The sequence below is a fragment of the Poeciliopsis prolifica genome, unplaced genomic scaffold, assembly GCF_027474105.1.
Source record: "Poeciliopsis prolifica strain line A6 unplaced genomic scaffold, Auburn_PproV2 SCAFFOLD020, whole genome shotgun sequence".
NCBI lineage: Eukaryota > Metazoa > Chordata > Actinopteri > Cyprinodontiformes > Poeciliidae > Poeciliopsis > Poeciliopsis prolifica.
Genome location: NW_026562395.1, coordinates 4,040,272 through 4,067,758, shown reverse-complemented (window position 1 = coordinate 4,067,758; position 27,487 = coordinate 4,040,272). Strand labels below are relative to the sequence as shown.

Here is a 27,487-nt window from a genome sequence, read left to right as displayed (position 1 = left end):
TCAGGAAAATTACTCCATTCTCTCATCTAGAACAGAATCGAACGCAATCTGTAACAATGTAACCACACAGCAAAGTGGTTTTGCACTGATTAGTAGATATGCATAGAACAAAAAAGTTATCTCAATTTTATCCAATGTAGATACGTCTTATTTAATAAGAGAGAGCTAAAATGACAACAAAAAACAACAACAAAAGAAAAGGATACTAGTTAGGTTGCTGACCTATGGAGCGACGCGGCCACAAGGAGGCGACCTCACCCTCATCCACCCAGCATGTCACAGGCAAAACAGTGGAATCAGAGGTTATAATTTATTTTGCAAACTGGCAGACATTTTGGGAGCAAATAGAAACTGAATGTTGTTAACTGATATTGAAAGACCTTGTTAAGACACTGCAGCCGCCATATTTGTTTCTAATGTTCGTTGTCTTAGCAATTCTGTTGTTTCCACAGTTTTTACTAGCGCTTCCACTAAAATGAACAAAGTGCTGCAAGGGGTTTAAGACCCATCAGTTCGTCCCTTTGTGACGAGGATTCAGAAACGCAACACAAATGAAAGCATTTGCATTCCGTCTTCTTGCAGATGCTGCAACGGAAGACCCCGGATTTGGTCAATCACCACAGGTGTCTGATGTTGATGGAAAGTTATTATTTTTAATTGGGACAAAATGATCACAGACAAAGCAAAATCTTCTTACAGTAGAGAACATCGGCTCTACACAAAGCGCTCGTCTCTAAAATCCAAATCCTGATTTTTACTGCCCACAATTGACTAAATTACACTTTTTCAAGTTGATACATAGAAAATTTCTAAAATTACTTTCAGTTAGGCAAAGTTTTCAAATTGTGGGCATCCATTTCTAGCAACAACTACTACTAAGACTACTTCATTTAACTAAAGAGTTGCATGGCTGCTTGGTGACAGAAAGTGTTTTTTTTTTTTTTTTTGACTCTCAACTCCTTTTAACTTGAAGATTTTGGCCCATGTGAAGAAAAGTTTGGACACTCCTGGTTTATGGTTTTCAACGACAGGTCAAATGAAGAGGCTGAACAGTTTCACTGGTCCCACCACTCCAACAAATGCTGACCTTTCACTTCCTGACACAGCAGTTGTGTTTAACACTGCCACGTGCCCCCTGGCGACCTCCCACACACACACAAAGGTGTAAAGATGGACACACACACACACACACAGCGCTTTAAAAAGTACTTCTAAACCTGGGCGCATTGAAGCGGTGCTTGGGAATGCTAACCGTTTGTCAAAATAAAGCCAAAAATAAGAAGATGCAGTTTACCAGGGGAGACTTGCCACAGAAAGTGTTCTGTTTAGGTGACACCAAAAAAATTGGAACTTTTTTGGGGGGAACAAAGTGTAAAAAAGCCACTTTGGAAAACCGCAGCACATTTCCCTAAACCACTGGTCCAACCCTAAGAACCATTTCTGCCCAACAACACTTTAGAGCCAGAAAAGCAACATGACTCTTCAGAACGCACCTGCAATAGGAAATGTGTTTGTATTTTTAAGTTAGAGAACAAAAGAAAATAGATTTTTTTTTTCAGAGTTAATACATTCTTTCAAATTTTCTAGAAAAAGTACATAGTTTGCAACAACTGAGAAAAGAATATATATATATTTTTTATGTCGTTCATTGTGTAAATGTTATGGATAGGTTGGTTGCTGATGCCGAGGCCTGCCATCAACACAATAGCGAGACATGGTGGTGGCAGCATCATGCTGTGGGGAGAGCTTCTTCAGCTTAAATGGAGAAGCCAGTGGTATTGAAGAAGGTTAGAGAAAAAGGTTAGAAAATGTACCTTCTTTTAGGAAGACCTACAGTGCAGTAGTTCAGGTCAATGGGCTAATTTGAAACAAGTTATTCTAAGCTACTTGCTATATTTAGCCAAGTTTAGTAAATTTAGTAAAAGCCGATTTGGGTGCAGCAAAGTCAACATTTCAGTATAAGTGTTGGTTATAAAAGGCTTAGTTGTAAAAACATGAATAATTTGCGTCCTACTTAACATTTTCCACTGAAGTCGGTAATAATTTTACCCTGATTACAAAGAAAAATCTGTCCAAAGGCCACAGATAGCCACCAGGATGTCCATTGCCCAACACACCAAATATATTGGTGTTAGGACGGACCAGTCAAAGTCCACACCTAAATAAAATGTGAACGTATTGATCTTGTGCATGCCATGTTTCCTCAGATTTTTTGGGGTCATAAAAATTTTAGAAACCACAAAATCTTTTCATCACTATCATGCTTCGTTTCATTTCGCCACGTAAAACCCCAAACATAACCACACTGAACTTTGACCCGGGAAACCTCACCTTTGTTCTATTTACGCTAAAAGAAAGAAAGAAAGATAGGGGGGTGGGCAAGTATGTGTGATGGACTTTTTCTTTTATTTCAAAAAAATTCTCTCCTAACAGAATGAAACTCCGCCGAAGCCCAGAAGGTCCCACGCCGACGGAGCCGCCCAGAACAGGAGCTTCACTCGTTTATTGCTGGCACTCTCTGCTTCAGGACAAGGTGTTCAAACAAAAAAAAAGAAAGAAAGAAAAAATACCCAAAAACATTTCCACTCCAACACACAAATACAAAAGGAGCCATGTGGAACAGCGTCAGGGATTCTAAAAACTAGGAATTGTTTTTTTTCTTTTATTTCAAAATGCAGATGTTTCTTATGTTGTCTGATCTCCCACTGCTCTGCATTTGTAATCTTCCACGTTACCCCAAAGAGTCTGGGGGGGCAGCGAGGGAGAGGGGTAGAGATCAGGGCATCTCCTTATGACAGGCCAATAATGGTGACCTTCTTCGCAGAGGAATAACTACAAATAAAAGGCCAAGCTGGTTTAGAGATCTGGTAACAGTCACATTTATGGCCCCGAATCCCCTGTTGTTGGTTTTTTTTTTCAGGCATCACAAATAACATCTGCAACAGTCTGATAAAATCACTTCAATGTGCCTTTGAACATCTAAGATGGACGCTGTATTCTAAAGCAACACGGGATGCAAGAGGGAGGATGAGGGTTCTGCTGGTTGTCCATCGCTATCGCTAATCGAAAGAGAGAGAGGGAGAGAGAGAGAGAAAACATATGGCATGGTACAAAAAATCATCGGTAAAAAAAGATGCTTTGCTGCCATGGAGTTGGAGCGGACGAGTCGGTGGACGAGTTGGAATCCTCACGCCTTCTCGTCGGTCGCCTCTTCTGCTGCTTCAGAGACCTGCCGGGAAGAAGATGGCGAGTTTTAGATGATCTGGTTGATTTCAGAGGAAACTGATGCCATCCAAACGCTAAACCTAAACCAGGATGTTAGGGTTAGGGAAATGGCTACAAATGTTAGGGTTAGGTCAAGTATGTGTGGGAGGTTTGCGGGTATCAGATCATGTTGAGGTTTAAATCAGATGATGTGTAAGAGCGATGCCTGTCATTACAAAGTTCGCGGGACGATAAATTGCCACAGGAGTTATCGCGATTAATGATATCGCAGTTTGGAGACGACTGTCCAGAGATACAACGGTAATAGCAAAATGGTGCAAGAACACATTCTCAAAGATAAACTTGAAATTCTAACGAACATTTAGCACCGGAAATGGAAGACATTTTAAATATCCAAGGTAAATAAAGAATCAGGGCTGGTTTGCAACCCCTGCATGTACGATAACTCTTTGAAAAATTTGAATTAATATAAGTTACAACATTTAATTTCTCTTTAGGATCAAAAAGGTATTCTTGATGTTTTATTAGAATTTTATTTACTACAGCCATGAGTAACGTCATCATTTGATGAAGAGATGTTTTGCGTAGCCTGATTGATTCGCTTCGAACCAGTACATGTAAACACACATAAACTTGCTTTTTTTTGTTTCGCAATATTTAAAAAAAAAAGCTTAAAATTACATTTTTAAATGAATTGGGTTGAAACATAGATGGTAAATGGAGATTTTTCACCCTGCATGCAGCGCGGTTACTGCATTCTGCTGGCAATACCTCATCTAAAGTGTCATGGAAACACTGAGCTGCACAAGACGCCCCCTGGGTAACGAGTGGGGTGTTTCTGAATTCATCAAAAAACAACAAAAAAACCTTCTAAAACCAAAACTACAATATGTAACTGCTGCAGGACTTACAGTTGAAGATAAATGGTCACACACAGCGCATAAAAAGACAAAACTCCTTTTCCACTGGTAAGACTTTAAACCAGAATAATTATTTCCTTTCGGAAATAAATTGGCTACACTATATGATGATGAGGTCACTGCTGTTGGAAGCTTTCCGATTACGTTAATTTGCAACATCTGAGTTGAATGGAGGAACGCCTGTAGATGTTTTTTTGTTGTTGTTGTTACAGGACACAAAAACACTGCTTTGTTGCGCAGCATCATGGAAAATCTGGACCATCTTTCCATACCTGGGGATGCGTTCAAAGTTCAAACAATGATTCTGTAGCACAAACGAGGTGGGAATGTCCCGCCATGCCACCGTTCAGGTCCTGCGTCGCAGAGATGAACGCAACACACATTGGTGTGAAATGTGTGAGTTTGGTGAATCTGGTAAGACAATGTGATTATCCATAGTGTGGCGTGTCTTGCACAAACATGGCCAGAAAGGCAATTCAGTGAGGACAAAGCCGTCCAAAGAGCAAGCTGGGTTATGCGTGGACAGAAAGCTTAATTTTGAAGACTTATCTGTGGTGTGAAAGTAAAATCGAAGTGTTTGCAGCTGATGGTCATTCTTTCATTTGGAGGAGAGAAGAGAGAAATCTTGCAGATTGAAGAGGTTTAATAAACTTTGTGCCTTCATTTTAATCGAGGCGAGTCAGCTGGTCCTTCTTCACTTATTAAAAGAATGGGGAATCAAAGGACTAGCTTTGGTGAAGCCTCGAATGGTCTTAAAAGTTTGTTTATAAATAAATCTGACATTGACATTGAGGTCATAAGTGCTCAAATAAAATATAATGACATGACATGTCCATAGCGGGACACAGTTGTTTTCCTATACTAAATAGATGCATTACATACAACCCATAAGATGACATCTTTGGTTCTGTCCTCGACCAAAATGCTATGCTAACATGTGTCGTGCTTGTCGCGAGCAGGAACGTTTTGTGTTCCCTAAAAATTGGACAATACCATACCTTGGTTTAAGGACCCACAACTAAAGGCGGCCCTTAAATGGTGTGATACTTGTTGGTTGTATGATCTGCGTTTACAATGGTTTTGAATTCTGATGCACTGATGGAGCTGTTGTCAGGTGGTTGTTTTGGCAACAGGCCTGCGGGTAGCCGACGCACAGAGCAAGAAAAAAGAATTTGAGTGGTTTTGAGCTGTTTTTCTGCGTTTTTTCTTGCATTATTCCTCTATTTGCTGTGGTGCACCACACTGAGTTGATAACATCTACACATCCAGGTTTCATTTTGCTAACAAAATTGTTCCACTGTGGCAGCGCACCGATGCATGGCAGGTAAAAGGATCATCTTGTCGCCCTACAACATTGCGCGCACTCGCAAAATTGCCAGACCTCAAATTTGTCAGCTTCCTGCTGAGCACGTAATAGATTTTGATCCGGAAAAGTGTGTGCCGACTGAATGATTTAAAGCTTTTTATTCCTCCTCATTATTTTCTAACCAGCACTTAAACATCTCCGGCAGTCAGTTTTAACTTGAAAAGGAGGATCCAATGTGTCTGCTTCCTCTGAGTGACTACTGGAGGGACCGGCTGTCTGAGAACGCAGTGACCCAATCACATTTCACTTCACAGCTTTGTGCAGCAGCAGTAAAAACTCTGTCCTTGGCTCACTTCACTGCAGAACAAGCAACACGTCCTCCCCGGCCGACCCCACCCCCGCTGGCTGAAGTCACATTTTCAAACATACCAACAAACTCAGCACTCCACGGCACACTGGCTAAACGTTAGCTACGTAGAAATGAAAAAGTGGTTAGTGGCTAAAACTAAAAAAAAGAAGAAAAAAAAACACAAAGGTTAATTAGGATCACTGCAGCGTACCCTTAACTCTGACTGTCTCGCTCTGCCCTTTCACTGACATCAAGGAGGGAGCCATGCTTCTGATGGAGGACACACTCACAGATGGACGAGACACATAGATCTATGTTTGTGTGTGTGTGAGGAGGAGATACATGATATGATTGTGGTGTGAGTTACTGAGGAAAACAGACGTTAAGTAATTCATTGAAAAGATGATGTTTGAATACATTGACATAAGAATCAGCTGTCAAAGCTTTCTATCCCTTAGGGAATAAAGGATGCTTTATATTCATAACCCTCCTTCGTACCTCGTTAGCCTTGGTTTCCCCGTTCTGGGCCGGACCATCTTCCTTCTTCCCCTTAGCGCCGCCCTTCTTGGCCTTTGCTCCTTTTTCATCCTTCTGCCACGAGAAAAAAGACAAGACCCCCAGGTTTAAGGAACCAATGCGATGCTGATTTCAGTTTCAAGGAAGCGGCAAAATTTTATTTTAAAGGCCGTCTGGCATCTCAAATAGTTATCACAGACTCTAAGAGGAATCCAAATTCATTTGTCAGAGAAACAAGCCCGCAGCATCACAGGTTCTTTACCTACTTTGTATTGTTAGCAAAGAGGCACTTTTCCACCATTTGTTTCACACCAAGCACACTGCTGCAGGTGTTTGTTGTTAGAAAGCTTAATTTTGGTCTCATCTGACCAAATCAGTAAATCTGGCATATCTTGTAAATACCTTGTTAGCCTGGAGACGGCATTTAAAGCCTGATATGAAGACTTTTAAACCTTTCATTGACATGGACATGATTAGAAGCTCATTATTTGTAGCCATTTCCAGACTTTCAAGTCCAGAACCTGTTTGCCTTAAATGGCATCTATTGTCGTCTTTCCCATTTAAAGACTAGAGATTCTGGAAGTGGGATTCTGGATATCTCATCGTACTCATATCCCAGGGAAATAGAAAACCCTGGATTACAAATTAAGAGTTATTCAACTCTCTGATCAACTTAAAGTCAAAACAACATAAACTAGGAATATGTTTCTGTTAATTTTACTGGGATTTTTGTTTTAATTTGAATTGTAGCGCCTGTGATTTTGTTAAACGACTCTCCTCCCCCCGAACTGAGTCAATACGCCTAAAATAAAAGTTTCCACTTAGTTTAGGCCCCAGCAGTAAAAGAAGAAAGTATTTCAGTGCCTCTACACGTCTTTTACCAGGGATGACATTAAATGTGGAGGGAGCGTCCCACAGTGTCGCTGAGGGAACCAAGTACTTTAAGCTTTTAAAGCGCGGCTGAGTGGGCTCCTCACCTTGACAACGGTCTTCTTGGGCTTCACCTCAGCTTTGGGAGGAGCAGGTTTCTAAAAGCAACAACAAAAAACACATCAGTGAGAACTGACGATTCTCACATTTTGTCGGAATTATTTGATTCAGTCTCTTTGATCTGAGCCATTTTATGACAGCTACAGTACCCTTAATACAGTCGATGGTAATAAAACTCATGTCTGACAAGAATCTTGATTAAAAGCTAATGTACTTGGATTTTGTTTCGTTGCAAATTTGTGACATTCCTCTGCATCTTGACCTCAAACAACAGATCAGTGACACAGTTGCTCTGGAAAATGAGCAAATTTGGAGCAGATTTTCCTACAGTACTGAGTGTGGACGAGTGCACCCTGAAGCCATGTTCTTCAGTTAACACTGCAGCCAAAAAAAGTTAAATCATGTGATTGTTTTTTCTCTTAAGAATATTCTTCCTGTACAGAGGATGAGCCTTGTAGAGCTTCAACAATGGTTCACTGTGAGGTTAACTCTTTAAACCAAGTCCTGAGTCGGGCAAAAAACAATGAATGGCACCGTTTTCATTTTATGTTTCCTATAATAGTGTTAAATTCAGCATGGAACATAATATGCATTTCTATTATTTTCTCAAAAGGCATATATGTATATACTAGTCAAAATATGTAGGATAGCAAATGTGTGAACCAATAAATCTACTAACGTCCAAATTTAACCCTGCAATACCCTGATAAAATAAATAAACAAATTTCTATTCAAATATTGTTGATGTTAACATTAAAAAAAAAATCTGTCATTGTTACAGAAAAGTCTAGGCTAGGAATGCAACTAGCTGCTGAATTTCTGTTTGCCAAAAAACACAAAACTTTGCAAACAATGTTGTTGCAAAAATATGTCAATCTGTTAACTGTGACAATTCTAATGATTATGATTGTACTTAAAAAAAATAAAATAAAAAATAATGTTATATTATGACCATCCTACCCTGTTTTGTGTCAAAAAGCTGCTTCGGAAAAGTACATATATTTCTGTTTGTGGGTATTCTTTTTAACTTTCTGTTTGTGGGTATTCTTTTTAACTTTCAACTGTGACAAGCAAAAACCAATGTTTTTAAAGTTATGTTGAAAGTGACTTTAAAAAGTTTGTGATCCTTTTCTGTAAACTCTTGGTGAAAAAGAAAAAATCTAGTTATTCCAAAATATGTAAGTCTTATTCCTTTAAAGGATCGATATTATCTTTTTTGTAGGAACATAGTAACATTGTATAGCACAATCAATGCTATGTTAACTTCAATTGTTAAAAAATTGCTCAATTTACCAAATACGTCTTGTAATTAAATTTGGCCTCTGTCGCTTTAAGAAACTCCCGCTCTTCCTGAAACTCCACCTTGGAGATGTCGTCACAATCTCCTCTTCTGACCTTTTAACAACATTTCAAAATGTTGTTACTTCTTCACTGAGAAGTAGCTCCTATTATGACTTCAGCAGATGTGCAATTACACCAGGTATTTGCTAATTGGAGCTGGCTAGTCTGAAGGAACTGAGTGGGGAAGTAACAGGGGAGGGAGAAACTCAGTGGCTTGGAAACTGAAGCTTCACAAAAGAGCTGTGTCTCTAAGGTGGAGCTAAGGTGGAGACTTAACTCTAAGGTGGAGTTAAGCTTAATGGTTGCCATGGAAAATAAATGATTTCTCAAACATGCATGAAAGAATCAAAGCAACACTCTAGGCACGTTTTGATGAGAGAATAACATTGTAACATGATGTAAAGCTTTAAAAAAATAAATTTTACATCAAACTGCCCCTTTAAAGTAATCATGCAAACATGCAAAAACATGCAAAGACTCAACAGATGGATAAAACATGCAAAGTACAAAACACAGAGAGAGAAGTCACTTGTAGGGCACAGCTGAATGACCAGAGTCACAGGTAAAATGTAGAATATCATCATTTGTCAGATCATTTTTGCTATGATTATCAATTTCCAATGTAACCTTGAGGTTTTAGTAATTTGGCCTGATTAAAACCAGCCATGCAGCAGACCCGGACCACAGCGGACAGAAACAATAGAAAAACAAAACAAAACACATGCATACCAAGCCAGAACTCGGCCCTCTGGGATAGGGGGGTGGGGGATTGGGGGGGGGGTTGGAAAACGATCATGAAATGTATAAACACCGACTCAGTTGATCAAAGCCGCAAACTGGGACCTCAGCGACGGCTGTGAGGGGAGTTTCGAAGAGAGCGGAGAGAGGACAGCTACAGAGGTGAAGACAGGCAGGGGGAGAGGGAAACTTACCGCCGACAATCTCTCTGACCTTCTGGTGGGCTTGAAGGAACAAGGGATGAGAAAAGAGAGAGAGAGAGAGACGGAGAGAAAGAAAAAGAGAGAGAGAGACATATCAAATACACTCTGTGGGCAGCTACAAATGTCCTAATTATCAAGCTGCCCTGTTTTCTCATACATATACATACACCGTCAATACGGTCCATACAAACCCACAGCATGTCACAACAAGCACACAGCACACACAAAAACAACAACTTTCATGTCATGTCAAATATTTACCTCTTGCTTTGTGACTTTAGAGGCTTCCTTACCCTCAGCACCCTCTGGGGACTGAAAGAAAATAAAATAAAAGGTTGGAAACTAAAGGTTTAACTGGATTACATTGATTATCTTGAACGATGAAGGTGATTTGGTTGATAAATGTTTATTTCTTTCACAAATGAACAATAGAAGAAAGGGTTTACTGCTCTTAAGTTTAATAGAGATGTTCTTATTCCTAATTTTATAAAACTGAAGTCAAAAATTAAAACATACTTTTAATCCCAATTTCTGTACTTTAATAAACTTAAAATACACCCCTTTAGGTGTTCTTTCCCCCCTAGGAATTCTTAGATTACTAGGAAATTATAATGAGTGAAAGCAGTTGTAGGATTTATAATCTTTTGCTTTATTGTTGAGTTAAAATAAATTACAGGCCTGCTTTGTCGACCCCTGGGGGGAAAGAGCTTCAGCTCTAAAGGTTTACAAAACTAATTAGGATTTATCAATCTGCAATTTTTGCATATCTAATAGAGCCCAGTGTTTGGTAAAGTTCCACCAGAGTGATTTAATTACCACATTTCTCTTCTTTTTATGAGTTGGAAACTGCTTAGAGATGCACTACAGGTTCATGTTGTGTAAATGATATGCACCGTGATGATGCTGGAAGCTCTCCGGTGATTTCCATTTTAATAAAAGATGCATCTGGCCGACAACGGAGCTCCGTCGCGGAGTAACGGGCTGCAAATAGAACCGGCCCAAGGCATAAGTGAAACATTCAGCTGCTGGAAACGCTTCCGCCCCTTTAGATCACTTAAGATCACATGGGACCGGCTGACAAACGTAATATCTGCAAGAGCGTGGCTCACATTTATGGCGGGACGAGATTCAAATTTTGAATTGAGTTAATTGTAGGGTCTTCACTTAATTAATCCCAATTAAATAGTTCAGAATCTAAAATTACATAAATGCAAAAGAAGCAGCATTCCAGATTCAAATAAACAATGATGATGCTAAATTATTGGATAACTTGAAGTATGTGCTCAACAACAATCTGTTATTTAGGTAATTCAACCATGAGAATGGATCAAAGTGATATTATACACAAATTAGCTTTCAAATGTTTTATTACTGTAATTTTTTTTTTTTTAAATGCTTCTTGAACTATGAGCTGGGGACGCTGACATTTGGCATCGGTGGCATCTGTGCGGTTGCATGTTTAGCATTGAGCTGCTATTTAGGTTAGCTTCTTTTAGCACAAGTTGAACACAAAAATAATCTTCTCCAGCGTCAGACTTACGAGCGTACCAAAAACGCACAAATACACAGGTTCCAGTCAGGACCTTTGTGTCCCTGTTCATTCAGGCACATCTGGAAAAACCACAACCTTTCAAATTTTAATTGGTTAGTTATTCAGTTAAAATGGAGGAATATCACAAACGACAAAATAAAAGACATATGACAACTTACGTAATCACAGTTAAGACTACCGAAGTGACAGGTTTTCATATTCATGGAAAGTTCAGTGGAAGGTAAACATGTCAACAAAAAAAAAAGGGAGGAACAAGTTTGAGAGATAGCTACAGCACTGACAGGATTGTGAAGCTTAAAAAGTGGAAGAGTTTATGATAAATTTATAAGACATGAAGTGCAGATGCAGTCAGTGGTTCAAGCACAAACACATCCAAGCAAGACATGGCTGACAACTGTCACATTTCTTGTACCAAAAGCATCTTATCTGGAACTGGAAGAAAACGAACTGGACTTTAGATAAAAGTAAAGTTTGTGTTTCATTTTTAAATCAAGATTCCAGAGTCTGGAGGAAGAGCTGGAGAGGAACATAAAGGAACAATCCAGCAGACCCAACAATGCAGATGACCTGAAGGCCAATAGCGTCAAAGCAATCTGGGCTTCATTGACAGCCCGGAAATACATATCTACAGACAAATAATGACACTTTATAGCGCAATCAAAGAAAAGTTACCTTTGTTTTAAAAATGCTGATCTATATAAATAAAAAATGACATAAAAGAGATTTGACTTCGCAATTTCACGCGTCTGTCTCTTTAAGAAGCTCCTACTCTTTCCAACATTCCACCTTTAACACTGCTCTTCCATTGGGCTGTTCGCAACCATTCTTAGGAGAGGCATCCCCGAATGGTTGGGAAAATCAAAGACTCCTCAAACATGCATGAAAGAATCAAAGCAGTGCACCAGATATAACAGGGATGTTACTCAAATATCAAGAAAGATCCTGAGTTGGTAAGAATGGGGTGACTGTTAACTATAAATATGTAGACATGACCTGGTCGGCCGGTTTGCCAGTCAAACCTCTCTAACCGGAGCAAAGAAAAGCACAGTGGTTGATTTTTAGACCTTTGCCGAGGTTGATAACAACGGTGGATGAGATCGGCTTCACATGGGAAAGTCGGCAGATCACCGGCCTCCAAAACGTAAGGAAATCAGCACCGATAAATCTGCTGACCGATAAATCGGTGCACCCCAACAATGTCATAAACATTACATTGGTAAAATCAGTTGAGATGAATCCACGTTTTCCTCCTTCTTACAGAATATTAGCCAGGAGTTCAAGTCATTTTGCAATGTTGTGCAAACTGATATTGAAACAAAACATTTGCGATTTCTTGTGTCGCTGAAATTGGCTAGGAATTTTACTCTTAGCTCATTAAACACAATAAAACGAGTTATACACTTTGTGGTTATAGTTAATCGCATGGAGGGAAACTTGTTAGCCCCCTTAAATGCTCTCCCGTTTCGCCCTTTGTTGCAATAAATGTTTCAGATCATGAAAACTAACTTGAATATCAAGCAAAGATAATCTGAGCATATGATGATGATGATTTCATTAATTACAAAAAAAAAACTAAAAAAAACTATTCATCAAAACAGGACGGTGTTGGCCCACTCTTCTTTGTAAAAATTTGTTTTCATTCTATTAAGGTCATCCAAAAGCGTCCAGACTTTGTCTAGGCCACTCCAAAAACCTTCACTTGGTTTTCTGAGCCACTCATTTGTCGACTTACGACCGTTGTTCTGTTGTTCATGTTTACCTTTTTGAAAATGACCTGAGACATTTAAGTGTGACAAAAAAAAAGAAGACATTTTCACTAGGATGTACATTGAACATCCCCTCTTGGATGCAGGTGTAGGTACACAGCAGTCAGTTTTACATGCAGTTTGACAATCGCATCATTTGCATGTGGGCGACCCCTCCGCCTCTAAATACCCCCCCCCCCCAATCCCTCTCCCTCTCCACCCTATTCTCTGTCCTCAGAGATTCTGCGCAGACAACAGCGGATTCCAGGTGATGCAAAACGCCAAATTCCACGTACGCAGTAACACAATCCAATTGCACTCGACCCGTGCTGCTGATCAGACAGGAGAAGAGGCAACAGCAATTCCCTGATCCTTCCTTCCTTGTCTTTTTTTTTTTTTTGCCTGCTCTCTTCCTGAATATGGGATCGCTCATTCGGGTTGGCGCCTACCATTTCTCCAAACTAAATTTAGACCAAGGGGGTTGCGATGTGATTGTTGTTGTTTTCTCTCTCTCTCTCTCTCTCCTTCCATTTGCGTCTGAAAAATATTCTGAGATGAAAAGTCTCCAGCTTTAAAGTGTCCGCAACACATTCACAGTCAAGATTCACGCGCCCGTCCATCCATCCATCTTGCGAGAAACCGTCTGACGTTCTCGCCAGTCCGCACCGTCTCGGACAGGGAAGTGGCAAAATAAAAAAATAAAAAAGACCAACACACAAACGCTGACGTGAGGACCGAAACATTTGTGACGCAAAAATTAAAATACATTTTAAAAAAATAGGAGGGGGCGGGGGGGAACCGCGTCGTAAAAATACACACTAAAAACAAGAAGCGTAGTGGTAGAGGGTTTCTTGAAACTTTGCCATCACCTCGCCTCGCCTCACCTGCCTCGGCGACGACACATTAACCGCGCGCCGCTATTTTCGTCCAAAGCGAGAGGTGGTGGTGGTGGTGAGAGGGAGAGAGGAAGAGGGGGGAAAGAAAAAAAAAACTACAGTGAAGTGCGCCGGCCGGAACTCACCTTTCTCTTCGGCATTTCTGCGCGTGAATAATTCTCCCAACCGAGCTCGAGGAAGGAGGAGGGAGAGGGGAGAGAGACAAATGAGGTCAAAGCCGAAGGGCGGCGGGAGGTGAATTTGAACTACCTAGGAATACCGGATCAATATCTGAGCCACCTTGGATAATATGTTGATTATATGCACTCCCACAAAACTCTGTGCCTCCCCGATCCCATTGGCTGGAGGGGTCAGAATCCGTGCGCTGTGACGACTCCTGATTGGCCGGGTCGGTCACTGTGTAAATACCAGGGCGGCGGGCATTGGCCAGGGTTTTCCCCCGAAGCTCTCTGCGATTGGCTGCGCGCTCTTTGTGCGCCGATCCCGAGTTTTGAGGGAAAGTGGAGACGGGCCAATGGGAGAAGGGGCCCCCTTGCTCTCTGTTTGGGGATCTAGGTGATGTAGAATGGGGGGGGGGGAAGAGGAACAAATAAAACACAAAGGACCAGAACCAGAAACCAAAGGGCATAATGGCACGAACGTCGGCCATAAACGCGGTCCAGAAAATTGTGTCTTGTAGGGGTTTCCCAGTCTGCTGTAAAGAACTAAATGGCTCGTAATGCATGGCGGGTTTTTTGCAATTCTGCTAACCGCATCTTTCACGCAACGCTATTGGGGAAGGGGGATGGGACAGGTTATCACCTACAAACAACAATTCTCAAGTACTGATTATATAGCATTGCCAATACAAAAAACTTCTACACCTGCATCCTTTATTGGTGCTAAAGAGCTGAAGGTTTTTGTTCTTCAGAAAGACATTAAAACAAACAAACAAAAAAAAAAAACACACACACAGGAGAAAATCCCCAACAGAACAAACATAATCTAAGAGCTGAATTAAAGGAGATGGCCGCATCTGGATTAACACATCTAATGACCCACTGTGTCCTAATCAACCTCCATCTGATCATTTTTAAAAATGGAAGCCATCAATTTTTTATTTTTATTTTTTTGTATCTTGCTCATCTTACAGTTAATGTAAATATTTGTAAATTATCTGTAAATTACAAACACCCATTTAATCCAAGCAACACAAACAGATTTGAACGATGTGTGCCGAATTATCCGAGGAAAGACGTTACACAAAGACTTTATTTGAAGCTGAATGGTAATAATCTGTGTGCACAGTTGAATGACAACTGCTTTTCTTTGCTATTTCAGACGGTTGAAGTTCCGCTGGCATCATTTCAGAATAAAATATCCCTCCAAGCATTATGTCGGAGCACAAACACGATAACATTTAAATGTCATCACAGCATCCAGTGGAACATTGTAATTAATTTCACTCATGCTCAGCACGGCAACCTTCTCATCTTTGATCAATGAGCCTCTGGAACTTCTGCACAAAACCGGCAGTCGGAGTGTTTTTGAAATATACGGGACACACTGTATATTACACCGTTTCCTTTTAGACACACAATGGAGCCGAAAGCACAAAAGCCAGAAAAGCAACCTCCACACTCTTGGGCAGCGTCACAATGTGCAGAGAAACAGAGAGAGCTCCATTGATGGAGCTTTCCTGTCCAAACAGGCCTTTTGACTCCGCAAAGGCCCAAATACAAAGCTGCTTTAAAGGTCCAGAACACACAGGGCCAGATGTGCGGATGGACGCTCCGGAGTTCTGATTCAATCTATCAGCGAACTAGAAGAAAAAAGAACGAAGTCGATTCACACAACAAACGCAGCAGCACAACATGCAGTCAAAAGATTTTATAGGTTGCAAAAACGGAAGAGTAAGAGAACCCAGTCAGCTTTGTGGATAATTTTTCACTTTTCCTTTTTTCATGCTGTCATGCTGGCAGAAAATTATACTTTTAATGTGTTTAGATTCTGTGTTACAATCAACAACATAAAACCCTCTATAACTTGGATTTTATTCCATGTATCCAGCGTTTAGTACAACAGCAACTTATTACAGTCCATCAAGCGTCTTTTCATTAGAAGAAGAATGACAAAGATTCATGGAACAAACTCATCAGTACAACAACATGCATCTAAATGGCCACTACTGCTTCAAATACCTTCAAACTACTTAAGTAATGCGCCACCAGCTCGAAGGTGATTGGTTGAAATTGGACACTATTGTAATCGAGAAAGAAAAGATAATCTGTTGCGACTGATGCTATGAGAGAGGGGATTTTCTTAAGCAGTAAAATAAAAAGAATACAATGTTGTGCAAAAATACATGCATCCTTCCCTAACAGAGTTGTGAATGTCATATCGTTCACCCAACGCACCTGCGTTATTTATATCAAAAGCATCATGTACATCTAAAAAAAATGTTACGATAAAGAATTGCACTGACTTCTGTTGTTAAATCACATACCTTTTGCATAGCTAAAGTGCAATAACTTAAGTTTTACTGTCTCAATTAAACAGCACATAACATGTCTGGTCGCTTCACTGCTCATTTCATATATCTCATTTAATGCATGTATGGTATACAGTGCAGTGTAATAATTAGTCGTTTAATTATGTTGTTTTAATTTTCTATTTGTGTTTTAGTGATTTAACACTTTTAGCCAGCTTCATATTCTGAGCTGATTGTAGTTTACATTTTGTCACAAACATTTAAATCTTCCCTTACTGTTAGGTTTTAAGTGTTTTGTTTTCTATTTTAGTGTGTTTAGAGTGATGAAAGGCTTTGCTGTTATTTCTTAGTGATTTTGGCCACTTCAATTGATCAAAATTGAATGTTTTTTTTTTTAAATAAATAAATAAAACATAAAAACATGTCTGATTTTTTCTCAACAATTGTGCGTCACTTTGTGTGCCTCTTGAATTCTCAAAAAAAAAACAGTAACGCAAGATGACAAAATATTAAATCAATCAATCAATCAAGGGGTATAAATACAGCACAGCAGTTCAACTCATAAGCATCAATCGGGATCATTAAAATTATGTGTTGCAAATTTAATTAGGCTAAAACAGACCTCTGCTGTCAAACAGAATGTAATTTCTTTTTATGGCACAATGCCTAGTCTAAGGTAGAACTTGGCTGACACCTGGTGGATAGTTTTTGTCACAGTTTCCATCCCTGCATTGCTTTTAACCTCAGATTAGGAGGTTGAGAAAAACTATTGATTTGGAGCAACATTGTAATGGAGTCTGATGATGATATTACTCCCTCTTTAGAGTTTAAAGTGCTGTCACTTTAAAAGACGCGTTTATCCGGAAATGGCTCTGCTCTTCTTCTGCTGTCCCCCACACCCCCGCCCCAGCAAGCCCCAACAACCCCCCAAAACAAAACAAATAGACAAGTTCCACTGATCCATTTGTTTTGCTAGTTTAGCCTCCCACCCGTCGCTCAGACCCCCTCCACCGCATCCCACCCACATTACGTCATGTGGACCGGCGCGCGCTCCTCTTGTGCGCGCGCGAGAGAGAGACCTTTACGCAGCAGCCATCAACCTTGTCTTCTCGTGCACCTGCTCGCGCGCAGCCTCCTGCCTTCATATTGTCCGGGTCCGGTTCTGCTTCCGCGACTGTAAATAAACCCGGCAGAGAAAAAAAAAAAAAAAAAAAAAAAAGCTTCGCACAACTAACTGCGAAAGGCTGAGGAGGAGGAGGAGGAGAAGGAGGCGGGACTTCCGGCGCGGGAGCAGAGCAGAACTACACCGGTCCGGCTGTTTATCTCTTTGTGCAGCCGGAGAGGACCGAGGAAAGGCCGGGTTCTGATAAGGTGAGCGCGCTTGTTGACTGTCATTATTTTAATTCGCAAATGCGCTTACTGACTTTCTCCCCGACCTGTCGCCTTCCAGTGCCACATTAACGCGCTCTGGGTTTTTGCCCACATTTACCCGGCTATTGTTTTCAATGACCAGCAGAGCTTCACATGCCTGGTGCAGAAATGTATCAGAACTTCACAGTCTGAATCCCGCGTCATTAACTGTCTGTGCAGGGTAATTAAATGGGATATATTTCCAAATGACATCATTTCTGCTGATGCGTCCAATTGCCAACCTGCTGCTGCTGCTTTAAGGTCAATCTGGGCATCTCAATTTACATCAACAGCTATGTTTTTTGGGGGGGTTTAAGCAACAAGTTTGGTAAATAGTAATAAAAAATAATTTTAAAAAACGTGTCAATTCCTAAAGTGAAATGCTTTTCTTTTCATTTTGAAGTGGTGGGGAGATAACAGATGAGGGCATAGCTCAGAATATTAAAATATTAACTTCAGGCGCATCAATTCAACGCCTTGCAAAAAGCATTTGTAACTCTTGAACATCCTTGCGTTTTTTGTTTATTATCACAATGCAACCACAAATTCTAATATTTTTGTTGGACAGGGAGCATCTGTGAATGGTTAGTTTCATAGGTTCCCTCCGTTCTCATTTGGATTTTGGTCTGGACTTTGACTGAGCCGTTTTAAGACATTAACATGCTTTGACATGGGACATTCCATCGTGATTCTGACTGAATGTTTAGGGTCATTGTCCTGGTGGAAGGACTCAACTTTTCCATTAGAAACGCTTCGATTTTGATCTGTTGAGCAAAGTGCGTGCCAAAAAGTCCCCGGGCCGGGATTCAAACCCAGGAACTCCTCGCTGCAAAGAAACAGTTCTAGGTAAAATCAAAATAAAATACATTGCGTGTTATTGCTGCGATGTTATAGAGTAAGGACAGGCTTATTGAAAAGTGGTTATTGCGCATTTCTATAGTGAGGGAAGTGAATTTCATTACATACATACTCAGTTGTTGTGAGCTATTTTTAGTGCTCCACTGTTTCCTGAAGCACATCTTGGGATATCTATGTGGGTTGGAGGGAGATTGTTAATGAGCTTTCCAGTCAGCCTTTTTTTTATGTGGAGATTAAAATACAGAGATCTGCAGTTGGCTGCTTCTGAAATATAAACCACTGGCACATATCATAAAGGTTGGCATATAATCGAACGCTGTTGGTGCATCACTTCCTCTTTTAGCAGCACTCAGAGAGCAGCTGCTGCTCTCATTGTTTCAACTGAGCCCATCCAGATCACATGTGTAAAATATAGCACATTTTTGCTGACCGCTGTTTCGAGCAGACATGAATCTGCCCAGCTATTATTATCATGAGCTCAATAATTAACAATAATATCAGAGTTGCTTTTTTTTTTACCCTAAAAGTCTACGTCCCTCGTTTGTGTATACACAGTATCATCCAACATTACAGGAATGCACCAGTTCCATCATAGAGCCAGCTGTGCTACACTGTAGTCGAGCAGAATGCATTTGCTGCTTCGGTGATAAAATGTCCGTACATTTCAGATTCAAAGACATAAAACGGGTAGAGGTGTTTGTGGTGTTTTAGAAACGGCTAAAAATATCTCAGTGCTCTCCGACGTTGTGGATATTATGGGAAGAATGGCTTTCAAAAGAGATAATGTGTCAAAAAATTACTTATAAAGAAAGGACTGAGCTTAAAATTTAGGGAGTAAAAAAAAGAGATTTCAGTTCAAACATTCATGTCACTGATGTCTAAATTTTTCAACTTTAATGCATGCATTTTTAAGAGTTAGGAGTGGGCGCTACATTAATTCAGCTGAATTTTTGTTTTTTGAAGATTTGATTTTTGGAAAATTGGGATTTTTTTCACCAATATACTCTTTGGGCTTCCATAGTTTGTAGCGATGTCAGCACAAACCAAGGCCAAGGGCTGCCATCGTGTTTGATAAGAATGGTTTAACAGCTTGGACATTGGTTTTAGGTCAATGCTACGACAAAATATAAGGGTCAGGCTCAGATTTTTTTCTTTTTAATTACAAAAGGTCATAATATTAGGAAAATGGCGTAATACTAGGAAAATGTAGCAATTTTATGAGAACTCAAACGTCGTCTGTCATTTTAGTAATCACATCATTAAAAAAACAACAGTCATTTTATATGTTGTATGCATAATTCTTCCAGATAAATGTTTGCTTGAGCAGGTTTAGTATTTGTGTTTTGCAGGTTGTGTCTCTACAAGCCACACTATGCTGAGCTACTTGACGTCAGGAGGCTGCAGACTTCCTTTCTACCTCTTCGCCGTGGTTCTCCCCTTGGTTTCTCCTCTCACCCTGAACCGCCATCAACATCAGGAGGACGGCGACAAGGAACGACCCAAGCTGCTCCTCGTGTCCTTCGATGGTTTCCGCTGGGATTACATCTACCGCGTCCCGACTCCCAATTTCCGCAGCATCATGGACGAGGGCGTGAAGGTCGAGTTTGTGGAGAACATTTACATCACCAAGACCTACCCGAACCACTACAGCATGGTGACGGGGTTGTACGCTGAGACGCACGGCGTCGTGGCCAACGAGATGTACGACCCAGCTCTGAACCTGTCCTTCTCCATGGAGACGGACAGCGTTTATGACTCAAGGTGGTGGGAGCAGGCCGTGCCTCTCTGGGTGACGGTTCAGAAGGACGGAGGGCGGAGCGGAGCGGCCATGTGGCCCGGGTCTGACGTAAAGATCCACGGCATGTTCCCCACTCGGTACCTCCCGTACAATGCCTCGGTGTCCTTTGAAGCTAGGGTGCGGCGGATTATCGAGTGGTTCTCGGCGCCCGACGGGGAAGCCGTGGATTTTGGAATTCTGTACTGGGAGGAGCCGGACGAGAGCGGCCACAACCTGGGACCTCAGAGCCCGCTCATGGACTCAATCATCGCCGGGATCGATGAGAAGCTCGGGTTCCTCCTGAATGAGCTGAAGAAGGCCGGGCTGTATGAGAAAGTGAACCTGGTTGTGACCAGTGACCATGGGATGGCCCAGCTTTCCCCCGAGAAGATCATAGAACTGGACCAGTATGTGGACAGAGATTTGTACACCTGGGTGGATAAGAGTCCGGTGGTGGGAATCCTCCCCAAAGAAGGTAACGATACATTAAATGGTGCATGAAATAATCAATAATCAAAAATGATCACATATCTCATTACGATATATATTGTTATTGATTTATTCACCAACCCCACCCCAAGCTTTGTCAGATATTGTAATAACATTTTGTTTTGTGATGGATGTGTGAGCCTTTTTCACATGATGATTTGTTTAATTTATTATTTTGAAATGACATGGACTACTTGTCTGGAAATAAAGACGTCTACATCTCTTGGACCATTGCAATTTTCAGTGGTTAGGGACTCAAAGTTAGTCATTCTTAGTATCAGTGAGGTGTTTAAAGAGGAAGGAATCAGGGCTTTAAGAAGCTTTGGAAACAAAAAACGCATCACTAGAGACATGTTTCAGATTCATTTAAATTGTGAGAGAGCAGCACTTGCAGCAGATAACAGGAAGGTTGAATAACAACAAACTACATAGTTTAATTGGATCCTTTTGAGCTTTCAGTGTATTAAATAGTTGTTAGTAATGCTAACTCTTCTAATCGCTAACTTAAACTTTGAAGAATGTGTGCTACTTTTCTCCCCGTCTCACACCAGCTATGTAACGTTACCTTTTCTCCCAATATAAAATGCTCATGTCTTCATGAATGCTGCATTGTGCAGTTAGTAACACCGTTGCCTTACAACACAAAGTTGCTGGGTTTGAATCCCGACCTTGGAGTGTTTCTTTATGTTCTTCCTGTGCATGCTTTCAGTTTCTACAGAAAATTCCACAATCGAAAACCATGACTAGATCGATCTCTACTCAGTAGAAAGGCTACAAGAATATATTACATATAAATCTTATATCTTTTCTAGTTTTAAGGAGAACTCAGAATTGGCTAACTTAAATAGTGGCAGGTCAACGTTTTAACCCTCTCCAGGCAGGTGTTGCAGATTTGCAACAACTTAAACAGTCTTTTCAAGTAATTTGAGCCTGAGAGGGTTAAAACAAAAAAAGAAACTAAAGCTTAGAAATTGGACAAGAGCTGAATGCTACATTAATTTTCTAGAAAAAGACTAACAGAATGACTCAGACCAGGAGACAATAAAACAAATTCATTTTTTATCAGCAGGAGTGCAAAGATGCACTTGTTCCTGACCCACTTCTTTAGTGTCTGTATCATATAAAATACTAGTTAAGACCATTGATGAAAAAGTCATAAACATATTTGCATATTTAATATTTTTCACCGTATTGTCACGAATGCTTACGTGTCACTGCATCACAAATAAGACTCGACCCTTTGCTGTGGTCTGTCTCGTAGGGAAGCTCGACGAGGTGTTCGAATTGCTGGCGGACGCCAACCCCAACATGGTGGCGTACAGGAAGGACGACATTCCCGAACACTTCCATTATCAGCACAACGTCCGGATCATGCCCATCCTCCTGGAGGCCAAGGAGGGCTGGACCATCATGCAGAACAGGACCGGACTCTTCATGCGTACGTCTAAAAATGCTACCTAGTTACTCTGGTTATTCTGCACATTTTTTTCTTGCTTTCTTTTTTTTTTAAATCTAGCTTTAAACACCAGCTGTTTGCCTGCTCTAATTATAGCTTCACAGGTGATGTATTTCTGTCCCTGATCCAGAAGCTAGCACAAGTTACACCGAATGTAATTAACGAAGAGGGGGGCCAGATTCGTTTTCTTATGGGACCGGAGAGAACAGGGCGGTGGGGGTTGGGGTTCTGTGAGTTTTATCACTGTGCCTTCCAGCGCTTTTCCTAATTAAATAAAAAGAAAAAAAAAACTCCCTTTTGTTCAGATTAGAAATGTCAGAACATATGTCTCAGACGCAGTACCACACTAGCTAATTACACTGCCTGTCTCCGCCATCGCTGAAAGCCTGTTAATCAGTGAAGCTGCACCTTACAGGAGAACAAGCTGACTCTTTCTTTGGAGGATAAAACAACAGCAGTACAGTCTGGCAGTGCTCTCAGTGTATCATGTATTAATGGACAGAGTATTGCCATTAAAATTAAGGAATTACTGCATCGTCTTTCTCATCAGCGGCGTTTTAAATTTAGCTCCATTACTGACTTAAAGTCTGCTTTATGGATTTGGTTGAGCTGAGTTAAAGAAGTAGTTCAGAATTACTGAAGCAAGATTTTAGTAAAAGGTCATAAAAAGTAAATATGTTATATAATTTAGTATAAATTAAGATTAGTTTGTTCCACAAACCAAACTAAAAATATTCACAAACCAAGCTAAAACAAAAAAAGTGGATTATTCTGCAATCAGTCATCTCTTCTCCACCAGAACAGTGAATGACAAAAAGTTCCCAAATTAGTATCGTAAACAGGGCTTATTTTCTTTTTACAATGGGTTCCAGATTTTAGTCTCAATTTTTAAAACCCTCAAAGCCACATGAAAAATAATAATGTGTTATTTTTGGACATTTTCACTTGTCCACTTATGTTAAACCCCTAAAAACTTATAAAAATAAATGCTTCATCTAATTTGGAACATAAATAACTCTTACACATTAATAGTTCTGCCTAACTTGGAATCTATTACCTGATGGGTCTTAACATATGAAAGTATGTAGATGAACAGAAGTAACTTATCACAACTTTCACGCCTACTTGTTGTCTTTTTCCTCCTCAGTGGGAAACCACGGCTACAACAACACCTTACGCGACATGCAGCCGGTGTTTGTGGCCCGCGGTCCGGCCTTTCGCCAGAACTATATCAAAGCCTCCATGCGATCTGTTGACCTTTACCCTCTCATGTGCCACATCCTGGCCATCCAGCCTCTGCCAAGCAACGGCTCGCTCCTAAACGTCCGGGACCTGCTGTCCTCGGAGCCGACCACCTCAGCGCCCGCTCTGGCCCGCTCCACTCCGCCTCCTAAGGTCAGCAGGTACTCGTACGCCCCGGTTGTGGGTTCGTTCATCGGCGTGGTGATGGTCCTGGGATTCCTAGTGGTCTACGTCATATTGGTGACGCTAAAACAGCGGCCGGTGCTCAAACACAGAAGTTGGGAGATGTCGCAGCCCTTATTGCAAGAGGACTTGCACCTGTAGCTCCCCGAGGTTCGCTGTTCGGGCCCAGAAGCGTTCTCTAAATGTTTCCCTCGCGGCAACAGATGTGGTTGTGCAAGTGAAATATTTATAGGGTTTGCTTCTGGTGCAGGTTTGATAAAAAAAATAAAATAAATAATAATAATGTAACCATGCTTTGATGTGAATTTAACTTAAGGTCATGTAACAACTTCAATGTCACTTTCTGCATAGAGATTTAGGACTAAGTGTGGATTTTTAAACTGTGGTTCTGAGAAGTTGGAACTTTTGGTGGCAAAAACTATGACTTGGGATAATGCAGAGGCATCATTATGATCAGACTGATAATCTACCAAAGGCGTTTTATAGTTGATAGTCAAGGTCAATTTATGTGTGCTTGGATATCTATCCTTGTGGAAAAAAAGTTAATTTTCTGTGACAAGAATAAGGATTTAAGATATTCAAAAAAGTACATTTGATCAAATCGAAGAAAAAATGGCAAAAGTAGAAATACCTGCTTTTGCACTGGTGAGGTCTTTGCTCACACTTATTAGTACACTTGTTAAAAAGGTGTGGAAAAAAAAAGTTAAGTAATTTTGCATTCCTGTAACATTTTTCTTTCAGAATACCTTAAAAATATGTCACAATTTTTTTTTTTAATTTAGTTGGACAAAATTTCAATGACAAAATTTGGTTATTTTTAGTAGTATATATGAGGAGAGTAGATATCCAACTTGAACAACGCTGATCTATGATCCAGATTATACGTATATACATAAGTAGATACATTGGCAACTATGAAAAAGCCATTGGCTATTAGGATCTAAACAAATTAAGCATTTTTAAAATATTTTTTGACTTCTTTCTTAGCTCCTACTATAGATTAAATTAATTGGGGTCTGCATGAGAGTCCACTGTTTGGAACCAGCTTTTATGACCCCATGTCCAACATGGAGCAAAGAGCTAGTTATGACAAAAGATGCTGAAAGCAACAGGTGGGGGAATCAGATAACTGGGTATGCCTTCAGACAATCTTTGCCTTTTAAGCGTTCATAGTTTTTACACAGAAAGAGTCCACCAATGAAGTGTGCGGAGCATTTTTGCCGTCTCTCGTCGACTTGTAAGCAGAAAGAGGTGGAAACGTGTCGGAGATTAAAAATAGCTGTTCAACATGATACTTTTGAGCTATTCTTAGGCGGCAGGCAGTTTTGATTTGACATTTTCAAATCTATGCAAATCAGATTTGTATGTCACGAAGTAAAGGAGGACCAAAGTCTACTTAGAATTTTCCACCACTTGTTCTGCTTGCGGTTTGAGCATCGGAGAAGATGTTACTTTATACTGGAAATGCTGTGATTCTGCTAAAGTATTAAAAAAAAAAACTGCTCTAGCTTCAGGAGACTGGTCATGGTCACTGTTCATTTTGAATGTTACCTGGAAAATTCACTCTGTGTGTCAAGCTACTTCATGTGTAGGGCATTCACGTCACACTACCTTGCTCTTTCTTAGTCAGCTACCATTTGCCTTTAAACTAAAGAGAGTACACCTCTCGAGCGTTCATTTTGTCTTCTGGTCTGTTATGCCCTCTTCACACCAGATTAAGGTGGCCCTAGTCTTCTGGATTTCTGTCGCAGTTGGAAGTTTACAACAAATTTACCCTTGGAAATTTGGAAAACCTAATTTTAGAGTGAAATGTCTGTACTATGTGATGGAGTACATCACCTTTCTCTTCTGCGTTTTTGACTGTCCTATCGAAATACTACCAAGGTATCTCTGCTTTTTACAAAGTTTTGCATTTAAATTGCAGCCCGAATAATAGTGCAGCCTTCTTACAAACTGGCCATACACGCAATTTGGAGGTGTGTGCGCCTAATCTGACCGTATTGGATCCACTCATGAAGGCATTCAAAGTAGAAGGTCTTTCATGGCCTAGTCACAGTCTGGTGTGAAGGGGGCTTTAATTGTTGACTGTCTAGGGAGGGCATTCTTTTTCTTTCATAGATGATTGTGTATTTCGCTACTTGTCGTAATTAATGTTGTAACCATGGCCATATTGTCGGTGAAATGTGAAGTGCAATTGCAAACTGTCTGTACTATGTCTTAGGAATTCTAGGTTTTGTTGTCAATTTGGTGGAGAAGACCTTCTCGGAACGACTCGCAAGACATGATCCCCTTTTGCACTACAGGATTGAAACAAGTTGTTGGACGCTTCTTAGGACATGTAGCCTCTAATTTACACTTCTAGTTCATCGTAGCCGTTACAAATAACGAAAAGAAGAACCGACTCTTCCTGGAAAGCTTTTTAATTTGCATAGTTACAGAAAAGACTTGAATCCAGATCAGTTGTCTGTCTATTTTTGCTGCACCTTGTAGATATATATAAACTAAAAGATTGGTTTACTTTTCTCCGTTTGCTTTTTGAATGGCTTAGCCGTGCCCAAAAACAACAGACATCACTGTGATATAAATATAGATATACTTTTTACAAAATTTCAATTCATAAATTAAAAGCATTTATATGGGAACTACCTACTTTCTCATCCTTGTAACGTTTTAATAAACAAAAGTGTTGTCTAATAACTTTCCCAGACCCACTGATATGGAAGTGAAGTATTATATTTCAAAATCATTCAAGATCAGCAGTATTATATTTCAAAATGATTCATTTGTACTTGCTGAAAAGAATAAGAGTTTATTATTATCGCCTTGGATTTGGATACAGTGAATATTTAATATGAGTGACAGATTCTATCTTTGCCATGTTTCTGCAGTTAAGAGTCTTCTGAAAATAAAGTGGCTCATAAAAACTTGAACCTTTGTCTGAATGTTTTGTTTTGCGTCTTGGTGTCCACATTGTTTATTGTGATACGATATTGGCTCCAATCCCCTTCAAAGTAAGTCGACGAGATAACTACTTTTCAGCTCTTCCATATAAAAACGTTAATTGTACGACAGGCTTACTTTGAAGGGAGTTATGTCTTGATCGACACTGACACATTGATGTTAGATTAACTTCAGTGTGAAGATGATGGTCAATTTCACAAGGATAGGAGGTTTTGTGGTTGTTCTGGAACAACCACAGTTTATTTTGGTAACAGTTTCATCAGTGGTGACATTTCAGCAAAACACAAACAAATTTTGAGCTATCAGAAACAATTAAAAAAAATCTAACAAAACAAAGGGGAATTTTTGAGTTTGAAGCATTGCTGATCTTCACCAAATAACTTGCAATTTCTGAGTTTGAAAAGTCGAAAATGTCAGCAAAAAAATCAGAAATTTGGAGAATAATCTCAGAAATGTATATGTATAAAAATCCACAAACATTTCTGTGTTTGAAAAGTGAATCACTTTTGACTTGGGAATTTTCAGAGTTTCAAAAGCTGAACGTTTTCAGCTTGTTAAACTAAATGTAAAAAAAAAAGATGAGTTTAACCTCAGAATTTCTGAGTTTTCCCCAGAAAATCTTCAACTTTTCAAACTCATAAATTTCCTAGTTTTGCCCCAGAAAATTTCTGAGATTGATCCCAAAAAATTTCCTGAGTGCTTTGGTGGAAAAAATAGTCTTAAATTTTTTTCTATCAACAGTCGTAAGACAGATATATTTTGTAACGGTCATGCAAAAGTACTTGCTTCACCTGAATGTCCTTGAGGCCACAGCCCCCAGTGATTACATTTTTCACTCGCCGGATCAAAGGTCCTTTATG

At 40.1% G+C, this 27,487-nt stretch overlaps 2 protein-coding genes across 5 annotated transcripts; one reads left to right on the top strand and one right to left on the bottom strand.

Moving 5' to 3' along the window:
* Nucleotides 1–2,387: 2,387 nt before the first annotated feature.
* hmgn3 (high mobility group nucleosomal binding domain 3) lies at nt 2,388–14,277 on the bottom strand. Of its 4 annotated transcripts, XM_055044172.1 has the most exons (8): nt 13,907–14,277; nt 9,850–9,900; nt 9,580–9,609; nt 8,600–8,701; nt 7,294–7,344; nt 6,299–6,391; nt 6,012–6,111; nt 2,388–3,229 (listed from the first exon to the last, which is right to left on the bottom strand). In XM_055044172.1, the coding sequence occupies exons 1-8, from the start codon at nt 13,919–13,921 to the stop codon at nt 3,222–3,224; spliced, it is 450 nt and encodes a 149-aa protein (XP_054900147.1). In that variant the 5' UTR covers nt 13,922–14,277; the 3' UTR covers nt 2,388–3,221. The 4 variants fall into 4 exon arrangements, with proteins under 4 accessions (XP_054900147.1, XP_054900148.1, XP_054900149.1 ...); XM_055044173.1 differs by lacking the exon at nt 6,012–6,111 and having other exon boundaries at nt 13,907–14,272; XM_055044174.1 differs by lacking the exon at nt 8,600–8,701 and having other exon boundaries at nt 13,907–14,242.
* A 3,184-nt stretch (nt 14,278–17,461) lies between these two features.
* Nucleotides 17,462–26,596, top strand: enpp5 (ectonucleotide pyrophosphatase/phosphodiesterase 5). The gene is made up of 4 exons (XM_055044160.1): nt 17,462–17,622; nt 19,869–20,771; nt 22,047–22,223; nt 23,389–26,596. The coding sequence occupies exons 2-4, from the start codon at nt 19,892–19,894 to the stop codon at nt 23,805–23,807; spliced, it is 1,476 nt and encodes a 491-aa protein (XP_054900135.1). The 5' UTR covers nt 17,462–17,622; nt 19,869–19,891; the 3' UTR covers nt 23,808–26,596.
* The last annotated feature ends 891 nt before the right edge of the window (nt 26,597–27,487 follow it).

What these genes read in the sequence shown, in the direction of transcription:
- hmgn3 (XM_055044172.1), bottom strand. An exon ending in CTAAAGTCACAAAGCAAGAG is followed by an intron (nt 9,610 to 9,849) that starts GTAAATATTTGA and finishes TGTTCCTTCAAG; the next exon opens with CCCACCAGAAGGTCAGAGAG. An exon ending in TTAATTACAAGACGTATTTG is followed by an intron (nt 7,345 to 8,599) that starts GTAAATTGAGCA and finishes TGTTGCTTTTAG; the next exon opens with AAACCTGCTCCTCCCAAAGC.
- enpp5 (XM_055044160.1), top strand. Translation starts at nt 19,892, where the DNA reads ATGCTGAGCTACTTGACGTCAGGAGGCTGCAGACTTCCTTTCTACCTC. An exon ending in GGGAATCCTCCCCAAAGAAG is followed by an intron (nt 20,772 to 22,046) that starts GTAACGATACAT and finishes TCTGTCTCGTAG; the next exon opens with GGAAGCTCGACGAGGTGTTC. An exon ending in CAGGACCGGACTCTTCATGC is followed by an intron (nt 22,224 to 23,388) that starts GTACGTCTAAAA and finishes TTTCCTCCTCAG; the next exon opens with TGGGAAACCACGGCTACAAC.